This window comes from Lagopus muta, chromosome 8 (assembly GCF_023343835.1).
Source record: "Lagopus muta isolate bLagMut1 chromosome 8, bLagMut1 primary, whole genome shotgun sequence".
NCBI classification, from domain to species: Eukaryota; Metazoa; Chordata; class Aves; order Galliformes; family Phasianidae; genus Lagopus; species Lagopus muta.
This window is the reverse complement of record NC_064440.1, coordinates 21925250-21941742: the sequence shown is the minus strand read 5'-3', so window position 1 is coordinate 21941742 and position 16493 is coordinate 21925250. Positions and strand designations below refer to the sequence as shown.

At 34.4% G+C, this 16493-nt stretch overlaps 1 protein-coding gene across 9 annotated transcripts in view; it reads left to right on the top strand.

Annotated features, from left to right (window-relative positions):
• CCDC141 (coiled-coil domain containing 141) overlaps positions 1-16493 on the top strand; it is a 65312-nt gene that overhangs the window by 35570 nt on the left and 13249 nt on the right. For all 9 annotated transcript variants that reach the window (XM_048952680.1, XM_048952679.1, XM_048952681.1 and 6 more), the window contains 9 exons: positions 1496-1675; positions 2194-2316; positions 4133-4321; positions 4592-4771; positions 5135-5284; positions 9251-9391; positions 11439-11627; positions 13199-13382; positions 14707-14816. In XM_048952680.1, the coding sequence (XP_048808637.1) occupies positions 1496-1675; positions 2194-2316; positions 4133-4321; positions 4592-4771; positions 5135-5284; positions 9251-9391; positions 11439-11627; positions 13199-13382; positions 14707-14816 (1446 nt within the window). The remainder of the gene's footprint in view (positions 1-1495; positions 1676-2193; positions 2317-4132; positions 4322-4591; positions 4772-5134; positions 5285-9250; positions 9392-11438; positions 11628-13198; positions 13383-14706; positions 14817-16493) is intronic.

The window sequence follows — 16493 nt, the reverse complement described above, 5'->3', positions numbered from 1 at the left end:
TTGGCTTTTTTACTTCCACTAAGAGTCAGTCTTCCGCAACGTAAGTGTATGCGGTTCTAAGAAAATGGATACTGGAGCTGCTTCTTTATACATAGATAATCATTCCTGATTTATTTACATTTTTTGAAATAAGCTGCATTGCCTAGGCATTTCAATCTAATTTTCTAGCACCTCTTCATGAGATGATTGCTTGAGATTCACTATCTATGCCATGCCTTGTAAACTGTGGTCTCAATTAATGTAGACAGCATGGATATGCAGCTGTTAATTCTGCTTTTATGAGAGAGATAAGGGACCAGTCACAATGAGCTGAGAAGATGAGAAAGGGAAAATGGTGTGGAAAAAATTGCTTAAGGAAGGTACTGAGGCAGCTAGTGAGGGCTGAAGTGTGTGCTGTCAGATCTGAATACAGCCAGGCAAGGATAAACTATTCAGAGCAACAGTAAGCTGAATATGTCTGAAAATGAAGTTGCATGAAGAGCAGCTGAGGGAACTGGGATTGTTTAATCTGGAGATGAGGAGGCTCAGGAGAGATGTTATTGCTTTCTACAATTGCATGAAAGGAAACTGTGGCAAGGTGAGGGTTGACCTCTCCTGCATAATTAGCAATGGGACTAGACGGAATGGCCTCAAGTTGCATCAATGGAGGTTCAGTTTGGATATTAGGAAGAATTTCTTTTCAGGAAGAGTGATGAAGTGTTGGAACAGGCTGCCCAGGAAGGTGTTGGAGTCACTGTTCCTGGAAGTGTTCAAGAAAAGGGCAGATATAACACTGAGAGGCATGGTAATGATGGATTGATGGTTGGACTAGATTATTATAGAGGTCTTTTCCAACCTTAATGATTCTGTGATTTTATTCTATGAAATTACTTAAAGTATACGTGTATCTTCAGATGTTCTCTCTAAAGGCCTGGAAGTGATACAGACCAAACTAGTAATTTACAAACTCAATTTTTCTTAAAAGAGAAGGTCTTTAAATGAGAAAAGCAGCAACAGCATTATCAGGTTTGCTACAGTCTTTGAGTTCTGTTAAAAAGAGGAAAACCTGCCAATGTTCAAATGCTGAACAGTCTCCCATGCTTTGGTGCTGCTATAGTTGTCAACACAGGGTGGTCTGTCCTTTGTTCCTATCATCATCCAGCTGCTATTCCCCAGAAGGCTGTTTCTGGATAGTTCTGTTAGTTCAAAAATAATTCCAAATTTTGTATGAGCATTTGAACTGTTATCAGATGGCAATAATTAGATCATTACTGATTTCTTCTGGATTTAAAAAAATAATAGTAGTTATAGCCTCAGTATATGAAATCTATTCAGCTATGTCTATTACTAAGAGAGTAGTGTGTTTAAATGCATGTAGAGTACCAAAAATTTTCAAAGGAGTTATCCTAAAATATTTGCTTTTTATTAAATGTTGTTAATATTTTAATATTATGAGGTTGTATTGTATATTTTTAATACAAATGGTGGAAAATGTGTGTTCTTATTTATTTACCAGATAAGTGACGGCTTAATATTAAAAGTAGAAAAATCTGTACAAGTTATAGAAGAAACCATTATCAATTTGAGTAAAGAAATGAAAGAACTGACTGATCTTTGGGCAATCTGGAATTTTAAAATTAATCAAGGAAAACCTATCAGGCAACAGTGCTGGTTATTGGAAGAGCAACTAAATAAGGTAAATAAAATACAAAGAAAGCAATTGTGACAATTATTTCTAGATTGTTAATAGTTTGTGACTACCAACTATTAAAGGTATTATTTTAGAAAGAGAAATGGTAAGATAATTCTCCACAGTCTGTTTTACTACCCAGGTGGTCATTGAGAATGATGATGATTTTGATCTTTGTCCCTTTTCAAACCCTATGAGTTGTCATTTCAATTGTTTTTTTTTTTTTTTAGAATCATTTTATTGTAACTTAAATTACTAAACTAGCTTCTGTATAGCTACTAAGCTCAAATGTTCATAAGGACAAAGATTTGAGAGCTTCTAGTCACAGGGCTTCATAATTTCAGTTTCTACTAGTGAAAACTAGTGGTTTTCCTACTAATAATCTATTCTAATGAAATTTACTGATAACATATGCATGTCTGCATTGAGGATGGTTCTTTCAAATTTAGATTTGGGCTAACTTTTTTATATTGTACAGAAATACTGAGATATTGCTAAAATATCACTAAAATATTTTCTTTTAGACTATGCATGGTCTACAGTTTCTTCAAGAGGCACTCACACTTACATCAACAGTTGATCTTGGAAGTTATGTTTGTCTTGCCTTAGAACAACAAAAACTTAACCAAATGAAGCCACAGTTTCAGGTGAGAAACTGAGCTCCTAAAGTGCATAGTAGTTCAAATGGTCTTACTGGTGCAGTGAATGATCATGTACTAACCTTGCTTTCAGACAGAATTTGGAGCCACACTAATTACCTTTTATATTATCTTTCTGGAAGAGAGATTTTGTGTGTTGATGAGATCAGGGAGGAAATATCTTACCTTTGCTGTCCCCAGAATGCTTTGTATAATGTTAGCTATGTTTGAATCATCATACCAATGATATATCAGCATTATGTTGTTGTCAACCTGGACTTGGGCAAGGCCTTTGACATGGTCTTATACTACATCCTTGTCTCTAAATTGGAAAGATACGATTTTGAAAGCTGGACTATTTGGTGAATAAAAAATTGGTTTGATGATTGCAGCCACAGGGTGGTCTGAACAAGATCTGAACATCAAGTGGAGGCTGGTGACAAGTGGTGTCCTTCAGGGATCTGTCTTGGGACCAGTGCTCTTCAACATCTTTATCAATAACCTAGGAAGTGAGATTGAGCACACCCTCAATGAGTTTGCTGATGAACTAAGCTTGAGTGATGCAGTTGATGTGATGGAATGAATTGATGTTATAGAGAGGGAACTGGACAAACTTGAAAAGCAGACACACCAAAACCTAATGAGGTGCAAGATGTATCACTTAAGTTGGGGCAATCCCAAATATGTGTGCAGATTGAGAAGAATTCACTGAGAGCAGCCCTGCAAAGGACTTGAGGATTCTAATGGATGGAAAAGTTGGACATGATCCAGTAGTGCATGCTTGCAGCTCAAAAGGCCAACAGTACCTTGGGCTGCATCAAAAGAGGGGCGGCCAGCAGGGTGAGGGAGAGGACTGTTTTAAATGTTTTAAAGAGGCATTTCATAGAATCATAGTATATCCTGAATTGGAAGTGACCAACAAGGATTATTGAGTCCAACTCCTGACCCCACACAGGACGAAAATTTTACATGACTTCAGGTATAAGAAGTATTGCTGTTTCTTCTGCTCTGGTCTTTTTCATGTTTCAGTCTTTCACTGGGCAATGGAAACATAGAAAAAAAAGTTTTCTGATGGAAAATATTTTTGTAAAATTACAAATGTTAATGGCCACTGAGTATTCCAGGGCACGTGAAGATCTTGGAAGCATTTTCAAAGGTTTTTGTCTTGCCATTTTGTTGTCTGATATTACTTTGCATCTTTGAAAATTCTTTCAGCTGGGCTCATGGGGGGGCGGGGGGAGATTCTTGTGTTGTGGAACACAGAGCATTTAATTAGGTTCCTTAACAATAATGTAACTGTAGATGCTCATTTAATAAAAAATTAATAAAAATGCCAAATTCATCATCATCATGTGATGCATGTTTTACGGTCCTCACAGTCCTGCAAGTCAACTAGTAAGCTGTGCTGTTTTGTAGAGAGAGGTGATGTCTGCATGCAGTACAGCTCTGTAGGTGTGCTCTTTGGTCTACACCTGCAAAAACAAAGAGGTTGCAACTGGCTTAGGAGCTCTTTTTGCTGGGTTGACAGTTCCTCTCTCTTGTGAGAGTTGAGCTCTCCTTCTGCTGGATTCTGCTGAAAAAGTAAAGTATATCAGCTTTTTCGTATGAGATTTAGAAATACTGTAGTCTTACATATTGCAAAACATTTTGTCCTGCATGTGACAACATAGCAGTCAGTTGGTCCAGCTAACAAATGTAGGGAACTTGATTTTTTTTTTTAATGCAGTTTTCCCTACAATAATTTATCATTCAGAGGTTGTTATATTTCAAATGTAAGGGAAATCTTGCAAATATATTTGTGTACTTTCTACTTCTTTTTTGTTAGCAAATGAATGCTGAGCTGGAGTACATGATGAAATTATTAGAGTTGCCAAGTCAGAAAGGATTTCCTGTGAAGGAGAATTCTGAAAGAATAAGTGAGCTTATTCACCTTCATCAAATGGTGAAGAGCACAATGACAGAGTATGATGAGATTTTCAACAAGACGCTTAAATTCCATCATGTTAAGAAAGAAGTGAGTAAAATCCTTTAATGCATGTTTTCCTTTTGCTGCTAATCTGTTTTTTATTTTGCTGCCTGTAATCTTTCCTTTTTTCTTCAAATGAACAGCATTAACATATCTGGTGATCAGAATAAAACTTACAATCTAAAACTGTGTGAAATTTTGAGAGCTTAAAATTAAGATAGAAACCCAAATTTAATTGCACATTATGGGTAAGGATGTAATGGTAAGCTTCCATTCACATTTAAAATACACACTGATTTTTAGTTTAATATATTCCAGCTGGAATGTCTATCAAAATCAGGAGAACTGGATTTTCCGGAAATTGCTGTGGTCCCTGAAGATGTGCACCATGCCAAAGCTTACCTTTTGAATGCTCAAAAGAAACATATGCATATCAGACAGCTTTATAAGCTGGCTATTGACCAGGGAGTGGATATCTTGTCTGCAGTGCAGAAGCCTGTGAGTAGAAATATAATGACCTATGACATCAATGTTAAATATGTAAGAAGACTATAGAGCTAACTTAGACACTTAGATGTACAAAATATGTATTAATACAGTGAATGAAATAAATACATAACTTTGAGAATCCTTTTAAAGGGAAGAAAAACAAAGATTCTATAATAGTTAAGCATTTTTTTAATTTCTGCTTTTAGAATTTGCAGATATACAGACATCAAATGAAACAGCATCCAGGAATTATGACATATATTCTTCATTGCTTACTCTAACAATCAGTTGGTTTTGCAATTTGCATTTTAGACTGATGGAATCAGTATTGCCCTGATTTCCATACTTTTTTTTTGTATATTCCCTGTTTAGAATTGCTTGAATGTTTCTGCGAAGAATCTGAAACAAGAACTTGCTCGACTTGAGTGTGACAGCATTAACTGGAGCTCCAAAGCAGATAAGTACGAGGAAGAACTATCACAGCACTTCCAATACTATATCAGTCAAGAGGAGATAAATGAGGTAAATGAAAAAAATACCTGTTAAAAGGGCTGTTGTGTTCAGCAATACATATTGCTGTTTGCCTTTCTCCTAGATCCATTGTGTATGTAGAGAAAAGTTAATTTTCATCTTGTAAGCAACCTTTGATAGTAGTAATGATAGCCTATGGTCTATAACTCTGCAGTTGAGGATTATAAAAAGGTTTTGGGCTGACAATGAAGTTCTTGTACTGTACTGAGAGCACTGGAAATAGAGCAGCTACCTTTTCTTTGATTTTCATCTTTGTCAGTTTTACCTGAAATGTGTGGGGTCTCCAGATGTCTTTTTTTAATGAAGCTGAAGTTTGAAACAAAAGTAGAATTTACGGAAATTGTGATTATAAGGCTGTTTCTTGTGTCAGTAATAGCTTTCAGTCTTTTGAGGAGAAATTCAGAATACTTCAGTTCCTGATATTTTGTCAGTAACCTAAGGTCTAATACTTAGAAAAATTGTTAAAGGAAAAAGTGTTCCTTGACATAAGATAGTGGAATGTAGTATTACAGGATTTAGGTTAGGAAAAGTTAATGTGACTATTAATGTAGCATCATAGCAGGCCAATTATAAGTTCACTCGCTATTTAGCAGATAAAATGTAAAGCCATATCTCAGCAAAAATTTGGGACGCATTCCCCAGAATGAATTTTCCCAGAGTGAGCTGCTTAAATGAAACACTGATGACATTAGCATTTCATGTTCAGAATGTTTGAAGTTTGAATTAAAATATTCTCGTTTTCTTGATGGAAACTCCCCAAGATTGCTGAAGAAAAGGGAAGTATTTGCTCAATATCTTGCCTGTAAGGCTGGCCGTATTCAGGGAGAATACTTTTTAAACTATATCCCATTTCTATTAGAAGTTAATATAAAAGAAATTTCCTCAGCAAAACTAGGATAATGTAGGTGTATATGCATTAATTCATCTTTATTTTTGTTCATTTTTTAAATGAACAATGAAGAACTAGTTCCGTAATCCTCAAGTTATGAGCGTTCACTTAGTCTGTTAATTTTAACATTGGAGATTAATCTGAATATTGCTAATATCAGAAGTCTGCCAGATAATTTCTTCCCTATCTACTATACTTACAGAGAGCCAAAACACCACTGCATTACACTGCAATCATTTGTGACAGAGCTAAATCAAACCTCATTTAGCTTTAATGCTATGTTGAAACTATACATGAGGTTAAAAGTAGCAGGGTTACATACACATGATAACCCTTGCACTGCAGAAGACTTTTTACTTTTATCAGTAACATTTGTGTTCTTCCACAAAAACTGCAGTGAAAGAATAACAGATCCTAAAGTAGGTTCTCTGCTCTCCCAATCAGATCAATTCTTTTCTTTCCGATTCCTTATGAAAAACGTGAATTTACAGCACTTTAATGGTGATGAGCTACCTTAGTTCACAAATCAGTAGGAACTGTTATTTCATAATGTAATTCTTACTTGTAGTTAATTCTGTTAAGTGGATAATAATGTTGAAGTGCCTCCTAAAGAGACTAGAAATCAAAGCACTTTAGTGGAATTGTGCTGTTAACAAAAACGTGTTTAAAGCAGTTGTTTATGAAAAAAACAGTTTGTGTATCATAGTTATGTGATAAATCTTAGTGACTGACATCTAAAACCCTCTCCACCATCATTCTCCGTTCATGACAGCCCAACTATAGTTAGGAACAGCTGCCTGATAAATGACTATGACACAATGGAGAAGTCAAAGTTCCATTAAACTTGGCTGAAGTCATTACAGCGTATTAGTGTGCATAGATACTTTAATTCTCATTGTATTTTGCAGGAAATACTAGAAAATGGAGATATGTTTCAATTTCAGTTTTCTAACAATTGAGCCATATATTGTACCCTGGTAAAGTTGCTGATATGAGCAAAAGGTGTGTACATGTGCTCCGAGGATAACATGCAAGTCTGAGCTGAATCTGGTTTTCCACTGAGGCTAAAAGAGAAGAGTGGCAGCAGCTGCAGACCTTTGACACATGAGCCATCATATCTGAAACAAGGCGATCTTATTTCGCATGCTTTGAGGAGAGCCTCTGTCCTTAGTAACAGATCAGTAGCTGATGTATCTGCAATAAGCCACCGAAATAAACTGAAGAGAACTCTTACTCATCTCTTGTTTTCCTCAAAATTAGCAAATGAGGCTTTGTTTTGAATACAAAATATTATTCTACAGAGGTGGTCTTATTAACTGTGCTGACAGATAGGTTTTATTATTCAGTATCCTTAGGTGGGATAAAGAGCTTAAACTGATTGGAGTTCACAGTGTAAATGATAGAACTGGTTTCGCTTTTATTATACTGAATGAATACCATCAGACTGTTCAGTGCTGAGGTAATGTAATAGAGTCCTCCTAGATGAAATGAAAATGAAAAAGATATTTCTTGGTGGATTAACATTAATGCGTAATAATAAAGGTAAATTGCTAGCTTTTCCAGTGTCAGTAGCAGCAGAATGAGCATTGGGTTCTAAGAACTCCTTGGGTTCTTAGGGGTAGTACTCAGGGAGACAGTATGACTCTAATTTAAACAAAAAAGTTTCAAATATTTTAATTAAGTATTAAATTGTGGGTGTTCCCTTTGAAGCTGTTAAATTTATCAAATGTAATTATTTTTCATGTATGTGCAGGGGGCAGAACCTGAGTTGTTACAATGGACATATTTCTTTGATATCATTTCCTTTAGATAAGTATAATTATTTAGAATTTATTCTATGTTCTTCTAAACACAAAAGATTGTCAGCTTCCAAAAGGTGTGAAATTCACAAAAAGCTTTCAAGTTTTTTCTTCCTTTTCAATTTTTGTGAACACTTTTGAAGGATTTGTATTTATTTTGGAATTCAAAAGTTAAAATACCTCTTCTGAGGTATTAGCAGCTTACTGTAGCAGATATTTTTTTTTTCCACTTGCCTGGCTCTTCCTACTGTTTAAAGGCATTCAAAACTAACTGCAATATATTTTGCAGTTGTAAATGAAAAAAAAAATTGTGTAACTTTGAGGGAAAACATACAATTTTACACTTAAATTCACAGTACTTTGAAGATACTTTATGATACTTTGATATGCCTCTTTATAGAATGCCACTACTGCAAAGAATGAAATACGGTTTATTAAGGACACACCTGTAAAATGACATTGAAGCAAATAAATAGTTGGAGTTAGAGAGGAAAAAAAGAGGAAATAGAATAGTTACTGAAATTCAGGTGCTCATATATAGTCTACATCCTGACCTCGCAAAGAACTGAATTCATATGCTGTGAATAATCAGACTGGGATATTTAGATTACCACAGTATATAGAACTGAACACCTGTTTAATCCCCTGAGAAGCAGAGCTTCTGCTAATACTAAATATTGTTTCCATACATTTTATTTTCCAATACTATTTTCTGCTGTAGTGCAAGGATTACAGAATCACTGAATGGTCAGTAAACCTATCAACTTTTTTCTCTGTTAATCAATTTCCAGTATAACAGTAACATTGTTTTCTATTATAAAAATTCTTTTCTATTTGGAAAAAAAAAATATTGAAATATTGTAGGACAAAGGCATTGTAAGTAAATACATATATATCTATTTTTTTCTTCTGGAAACTGGCTACCAAAGGGACTACAGAACCTGAAAGTAATCTCATTGTAGTTGAAGCGAATGCTCCAGGACTAGGTTGTCTGAGCACAAATCTCAATCTTAAGCTTTTTGCCTCAGCCATTCTGGAAACAATACTCAATACCCAGAATGAATAAATTCTGACATAAAAAGATTGTGTTTTCCCCACTTGAAAAAAATTCTGAGGATATAAAGATGTCTTATGAGATGACACAGTGTTAATAATTTCTGTATTAAATATTCATTGTTCAAACTGTGGATAGCCTGTGGGGGGGAATAAAACAAGCTAAGCAAAAGAGTATTTTTTCTTTTACTGACAAATATGATTGCTCTTTTTCAGCTTAGAGAATCATTTAAGGACCTCAAAAAGAAATTCAACAATTTGAAGTTTAACTATATTAAGAAAACTGAAAAAGCTCGAAATTTAAAAGCACTCAAAATACAGATTCAGCAAGTTGATACATATGCTGAGAAAATACAGGTAATATTAGAAACTTTAGTATTATAAATATTTGATTGTTTGAATTGCTGTAGCCTATGCCAAGGAATCAGAGGGAATGCAAAATCTTTTATGTTCCCCTTGATATTATTTCCTTGTCTCAATCACAGATATTTTTAATTGTTCTGCTCCCTTCATTATCACCCCAATTCTAGACTTCCTATTGTTCCCTCTTTATCCTTCATTTCATTATTATTTAACCATTTATTATTTCCTCTTCCCTCTCCTTAATACAAATAAATAATTAACTAAAACCAATATCCCATCAAATTCATGAACAATCAATATGTGTATTTCCTTTTACATCCAGTATTTCCTTTCTCATTTCAATATTCTGGCCTTCAGAGCCCTTTTCTATTCCCATTGCCTAGAGTTGCTTATTGGAACCTTAAACTCTTCTGGCCCCACCTATTCTTTGCAGTCACCAGAAATTCTTCTTCCAAATCTTCCAGTGACCTTCTTAGAAACCAAATTGCCCTTTTTTTAGCCGGAGAAAATGCTTTTCAGTTCACTTGCCCTGCAAGTTTTCTTTTCACAGTTTTTCTCAAAATTTTCAGTAGCTTCTGTGATTCTGCTCTCACTATTTCTTGTCTTATACTTTCTACAACTTTTCTCCTTGATTATTTGGATCACTTAACCAGTGAGGTTGGAAGGGACTCTCTGCAGGCTATCTAGTCCAGTCGTCTTGCTTAGAGAAGGATCTACAATAACAGGTTTCTCTGTGTAACGTCCACTACTCAACTGGACATTCAACTATACAAAGAAATATGTTGCACTGTCCAGCTGAATACTGGATATTGCATACTCAGTCCCTCGATCATCTTTCTAGCCTGTTGCTGAATGTGCTTCAATATGTTCAGGTCTTTCTTGTACTGGAGAGTGAGAACTGGACACAGCACTCCAATGTATGCAGCCTCACCAGTTCTGAGTAGAGAACAATAATTATCTCCCATGATTGGCTGACAACACTCATCATACCAGTGCATATTTTGAGAATCACAGAATCATTTAGGAAGGAAAAGACCCATAAGATCAGCAAGTCCAGTCATTGCATAGCACTACATGTCTGCTACTTAGCCATGTCCCTGAAGCATCAAACTCGCATGTCTCTTAAGTATCTCCCAAGTTGGCAATTCTGACACTTCTCTACTGGTCAGGCAACTTTTTCTGGTGCCTAGCCACTCTTTCTGTGAAGAAACTCTTCATGACATCTAATCTAAACCTCCCCTGCTACAACTTCAGGCTGTTTCCTTACATTCTATTACTTTTCACCTGACAAAAGAGACTGACACACACCTTGCTACAACATCCTTTCATGAAACTGTGGAGTGTTCATGTAGCTATTTAGGGAAATGGTATGTATGTGGACAGTTCATTAAATACTTTTTATTTCAAACCAGTCTCTCATATTCCAAGATAAAATCAAGCACCTGTCTTTTTTACATCATTTTTATAACTGTTGTCCCAGTGAGGTCTTGATCAACTGGAAAAACTAGGATGTAAAATATATAAATGTGTATGTGTAGACATAAACCATGTGATCATAGAACCTACTCATTATGTTTATGCCAGATATCACTAAGTACTAGTATGAATATGTTTTCCTTTGGGTTACCTATGTTAGGTTATCACCAATGTTGTTTATATCAGATTCTTATGCAATATTATGTATTGTAGGGCATAAATGACTATGTTTAAACTGACTTGTATTCTACCAAATTAAGAGACTAAAGGCTTAGTAATATTTGCTTTTCATATGCAGATTTTGTGAACATTATTCAAAGATCCAATGTTTAAATCATACGGATCTTTGTTTATATGTTGAAAATTTAATTCAATATTTAGCAATATGTTTATTTCAGTCAGTAGTATAGAGTCCCTTCAGCTTGTCTTGCATTTGGAAATGCATCTTATACTGCTTATTTTAAAACCCAGAAGTGAAAGTAGATTTGTGCATTTTACATATTTTTAACTTACTGTTTCAGAACTGGAAATACTTACTTGTGGTATTGGTACATCTTTTAAACAGATTCTTAAAAAGAAGATAGATAATTTAGAGAAGAAATTAGTAGACGCTGCAACAAATGAACCCAATGTTAGAGTCATGTTGGTGTCAATAAGTGAGTTACAAAAACAGCTAAATGATTTTGGCAGAGTTGTGGAGGATTATAAGCAAAATCTGGGCCTCACGGAGCGTCTGCAACTCATGATGGAAGAGGTACTAGTAAGCCTATGGCTGTAATTGTGACTCAGGATTGGGGTATAGATGATGAGAATTTCTAACAAGAAATAAAATATACGACTTCCAAATATAGTAGATTGGAAATATGAATTTGCTTTTGCTTTTTTTCTGTAACCTTGGGGGGGGGGGGGGGGGGGGCCTGAACATGGAATTTAACTGTATTCTTGCGCTGCTATTCTTAAGACTGAGTCCCCCACTGCCATATGACTTTCATGGTGATTCAGTACATCTGTAATCATACTTTACTTTTGGGCTCATTTTCTGTAAGTATTCTGGGGCAACACAGCCACAAGGCATTCTTTAACAGCTGTCAAATCACAAGAGCGAAGTCATCACAATAATCAATTTGTTAGCTGTCGGAAAGAGTTGCCTATAATATGTGCAGTTCTGGAATTGAAATGTAAAATGTTTGATACCTTAACAGCAGCAAAATATTTTATGCATATTATATATAATATACATTCTATATGTATGTTATTATATCTGTACATCTTTAATATACTTAATTGGTAAATTAAGTATTTTTTTTTCCCAGAGAGCAGTCTGCTTTGCAGAATTCTCTAACTTGGTTTTAATGCACCTGAAGACTGCCTTTCATTTTTTGAATTGCTGTATAGTTTTTAGCAATAGTTTGTAGCAATACTTTCCTTCTTGCTGTACTGTGTTGGTTCATCTGTGTGTCAAGCACATTCCTGTCATCACTGTTTATCTTTAGAAATAACACTGATCTCCAAGTTCATCTAAATGCATGATGAATAAATTCCCTTAATGATAGTAATGGATAGTAATAGTAAAGTTAGTTTTAAAATGTTTTCATTGTTTACTGATCAGATAAATGTGTCATTTCATGTAAGTTAGCAATCCAATTTATGTTGTGGATTTACATTAACACCCACATCCAGCTTTATACTTTAGGAAAAAGGGATTATTTTCCAGAGATAGTCTTTAAGATGTCTTCTTACTCAGTGTGAAGTAGAACTTATTCAAAAATTTCAGATATAGGTATAATCTTAAATGCTGACTTTAATGTCAATTAAAATTAAGTCAATTATTAGCTACTTCCTGTGATGATGTAATATAGATGTTGAGTAAGTAAGAGATTAAATGATCTCTTCAGTATTATTAACCAAAGATATTTATTAAGGGTACATTCTAAAGCCCATTCTCATTTGTCGAAAGATTCTCATAATCTTTAATGACTGTTTTGCCAGTGATCTAAATCTAAGCAACCTTGCTTAGGCCATGATACAAAGTCTGCAAAGTTAGGCAGCTAATATATAGAATAGAAAGAACTTGGAGTTAAAACATGTTTGCAGAAACTTTAACTTATGAATCTAGTGTTTAAAGAAAATGGAACAGCTTTTAATATTTGCAACAACATTCATAATGAAAAATGTTTTTGAAGTTTAGCTGTGTTCACAGTATTTAAGGCAAAATCTATGCCACTGGTTACTGAAATTATAATAGCTTAATCTATTTTATAAAAGCTTGAAGTGCTGATATTTGTTCATTCTGATACAGTGTTTATCCTTTTCAATCTACTTCAGTGTCAATTTTGCTTTGAAGATGTTAGTGCAACAGTCGTTAGAGTTGGCAAGTATTTCGCTGAATGCAAAACCAGAGAAGCAGTGGAGACCCTCTACAAGCAATTCAATAAGTTTATTGAGTCTACAGTGCCTCAACAAGAAGAGAAGTTTCAGCAGATTATAGATCTGGCTGAACAGTTATATGGTAAGGATCTATGTAGTAACATTGGGGAAAAAAAAGCCTCAGGAACATCACATACAGTTGTTCAGGACAGAAGGAAGCAGATTTCTAGATTTGACTTAAGAATAAAACTTTTCACAAAGTTAAAAACAACAAAAGTTATAGAGTATAGACTTGAAAATGTGAAGGATTTCAGGGAAAGTAATAAAAAAATAAAAATACAAAAGTACTCAGCAGCCTGGTATTACTTGGTTTTCCCTATGGAGTATGCAGACTGTGCTCACCCTGTAATCTGAACATGATTAATATTTATGAGTTTGGAATAAAGACTTCATGGCTCATGATTACTTGTAGCAGACTAAATCTTTGAAGTCAAAGTATCACAGAATCACAGTATGTTAAAGAGTTATGCATTAATGATGGATGAATTTTTAGTGTGACTAGCTAGTGGTATTTGATTGCTAATTTTTATGTATTTCCAAAAAAAGTGCACTATGTAAAAATTGTATATGCAGTTGTATCAATTGAGAACATTAATTTGTTGACTGAAAAGAACACAGGTCAGCCAACTTAATGTTTTTCTTTTTTCTCCAGCTCACAGCTTCTGCACCTATTGAAGTTACTTTATTCAAAGATAAAGTGTCTATCCAAATGTGGAAGGATAATGTGCAGCTTATAAAGTCAAATAACAAATATGATAAAATTTCAACGAACTGTGCTTTCAAATTTCTCTGACTTGGTGTTGGGAAGACTAATTAGTGAACCGGTCTTTTTTGTCTTAATTTTTAACCCTCTAAACATTTTAAACATTTTTATTTCTGGAGAATATGTTGGCAGAATGGATTCTTAAAATGATCTCACTATCTTATTAGGAATGTTGGGGGAAAGAAGCTGCTTTGTGCTTTTTTTTTTATTTACTTATTTTGGGGAAAAAAACTTTTCCATCCCACCTTTGTTTTTTTTTTAATATCTTATAATAGGGATTCAAATGTCTTCTAGCTATATAATCAGTCTGGTAGTTCAGGAAACAGTTTGAGGCCAGCACTTTTTCAAGCGGTGTCACTGACCACATAGTAGTAATTTTCATCAGGGGAAACCAAGTAGAAGACTTGCAGATACTATGAGGCAGGATGTCAAGAAAACTAGTAATAGGTAGGAAACTGCATTTCTCTATACTACAGAGCTCCTTCAGCAAAATAAAACAGATTTAAAATATACTTACTATATGGAGGTTATGAAGTACATTCATTGTTATATGTTTCTCTGAGGTATTATGGCTTATTTTTCTGGGGGGGGAGGCTTGTATTTTTCTGTTTTCATAGAAAGAAGCTTTGTTTTCCCATTTCAGGTTTTGAAGAAGGAAATAAGTATGTTGAAAAAGCTGTATCAAAGTACAAAGAAATCCTTAATTCTGTTGATGAGTTGTGTAGATCGCTGAGAGAATTTAGAGAGATTCAGGTATTTTTCTTTTGCCTTGGGAATATTTAGTATCTGCATGAATATATCAGGTTTAGTGTCTGAACTACTAATACAGTACTTATTATGCCATTGATGATCTTCTGTATTGAAATATTCCTTGGTTCGTTTGTCCAAGAACAGCAGTCATAACAAAACAGTGAAATGCCACTTTGTGCGCTAGATATTCACCCTGTTTTTGTTGTTGATTTTATTTGTTTGTTTTTCTTTCGGACTTCTTTTTGTTATATCTTTCAAGTAACTTTTAGGGAAGAATGTCACGCTTTTCTCAGCTCTGAAATACAGATGAGTGCCAAATTTAAAGACTGCCAAACAACCTAACTTATTTCATAACATGAAAAATCACACCAAAACACAAATTGTGTTAAAACCAAAGTCATTTAAGTTAGAAAAGCCTGGCTTATAAATGTTAAGGATGACAACAAGTATCTTAGTTTTGTATTCCTGTAAGCTTCTTTAAGCACAGCTGATTAGTTACAGGAAGTAGGTAATGGAGGGATAAATTTCTGTAATATAGACACAGTTTACTCCATCCTGCCTCACTCTCAAAGTAATGCATCAAACCATGTGCAGTGATACTTGATGGAGTAATTCTGTGAAGCTGGAATACATAAGATGCTCAAATATCCTGTTGGTGTTGAATGCTGTTTCACTTTGTGCTGTTGCAATTTTTCCATTATTTCCTGTAGTATAGAAAATGCTTAACACTCAGATTATCCATTAATGTATCTTGGCATCTCTTACTGCCTCTAGACACAAGTGAGTTCCAAAAGCCTTTAAGTAAATAAAAAGAAAGCTTTGCTTTTCACTGCTAGCGTGAAGCAATTTCAGTGTATGTAACTATTTTTTCAAGATTCTTCTCTCAGTTCACATGTGTCTAAATAGTAAGGTGTACATCAATAGCTCCAGATTCTGCCATGACAGGGCTTCATCTTTTAATCTTTTTTTGCCAGTTCAAAATAATACTTTGACTAATTTTGCTAATTATGAAGTTATCTATTAAAGAGAGTTATTTGGAGAACATTCTTCTCCCCCCTCGCACACACAAAGTATTTATTCATTAATCATTCATTCGTCATTCATTATTCATTAATCTTTCATTCATCTTAGATATTATTAAAAGAAAAAAAGGACTTAATACTCAAACTGAGTATTATGACAAGGAAATTTTCTGCAACAGAGTAGTTATGCAATTTTCTTCAAATGACAGATGTTCCTTTTTATTATAAATGCATAGTCTAAGATTTTAAGACTAATATTTTGATTGTACATTTGCAGTCAGTAGTTACGTATGAATCTTATGAGACAGAAATAATTTAGCAAATTAGCCAAACAAATAGGCACCAAGAGTATGGAATGCTATGAATAGGAATTCAATTTCCTGTCATTTTTTAAACAGCAACAATTGAAAGGAAAATGTCATACTGTGTATCCTTCATTTTTCATTCTTTATGCCCTGTACAAATTGATTAGTATTCCTCAGAATCTTGGTGAAGCACTTGATTTCTGCAGCCTTAGGGTGCCTTATACTTGCCCTTCCTCTGAAACAAAGCCTTATATATTGCCTTTTTTCACTCAGGAATGAATGAATTAGGTTTTGTTGAATATGTTTGTCATAAGTAACATACACTTTTACAAGTCAGTGTGAAACTACTGATT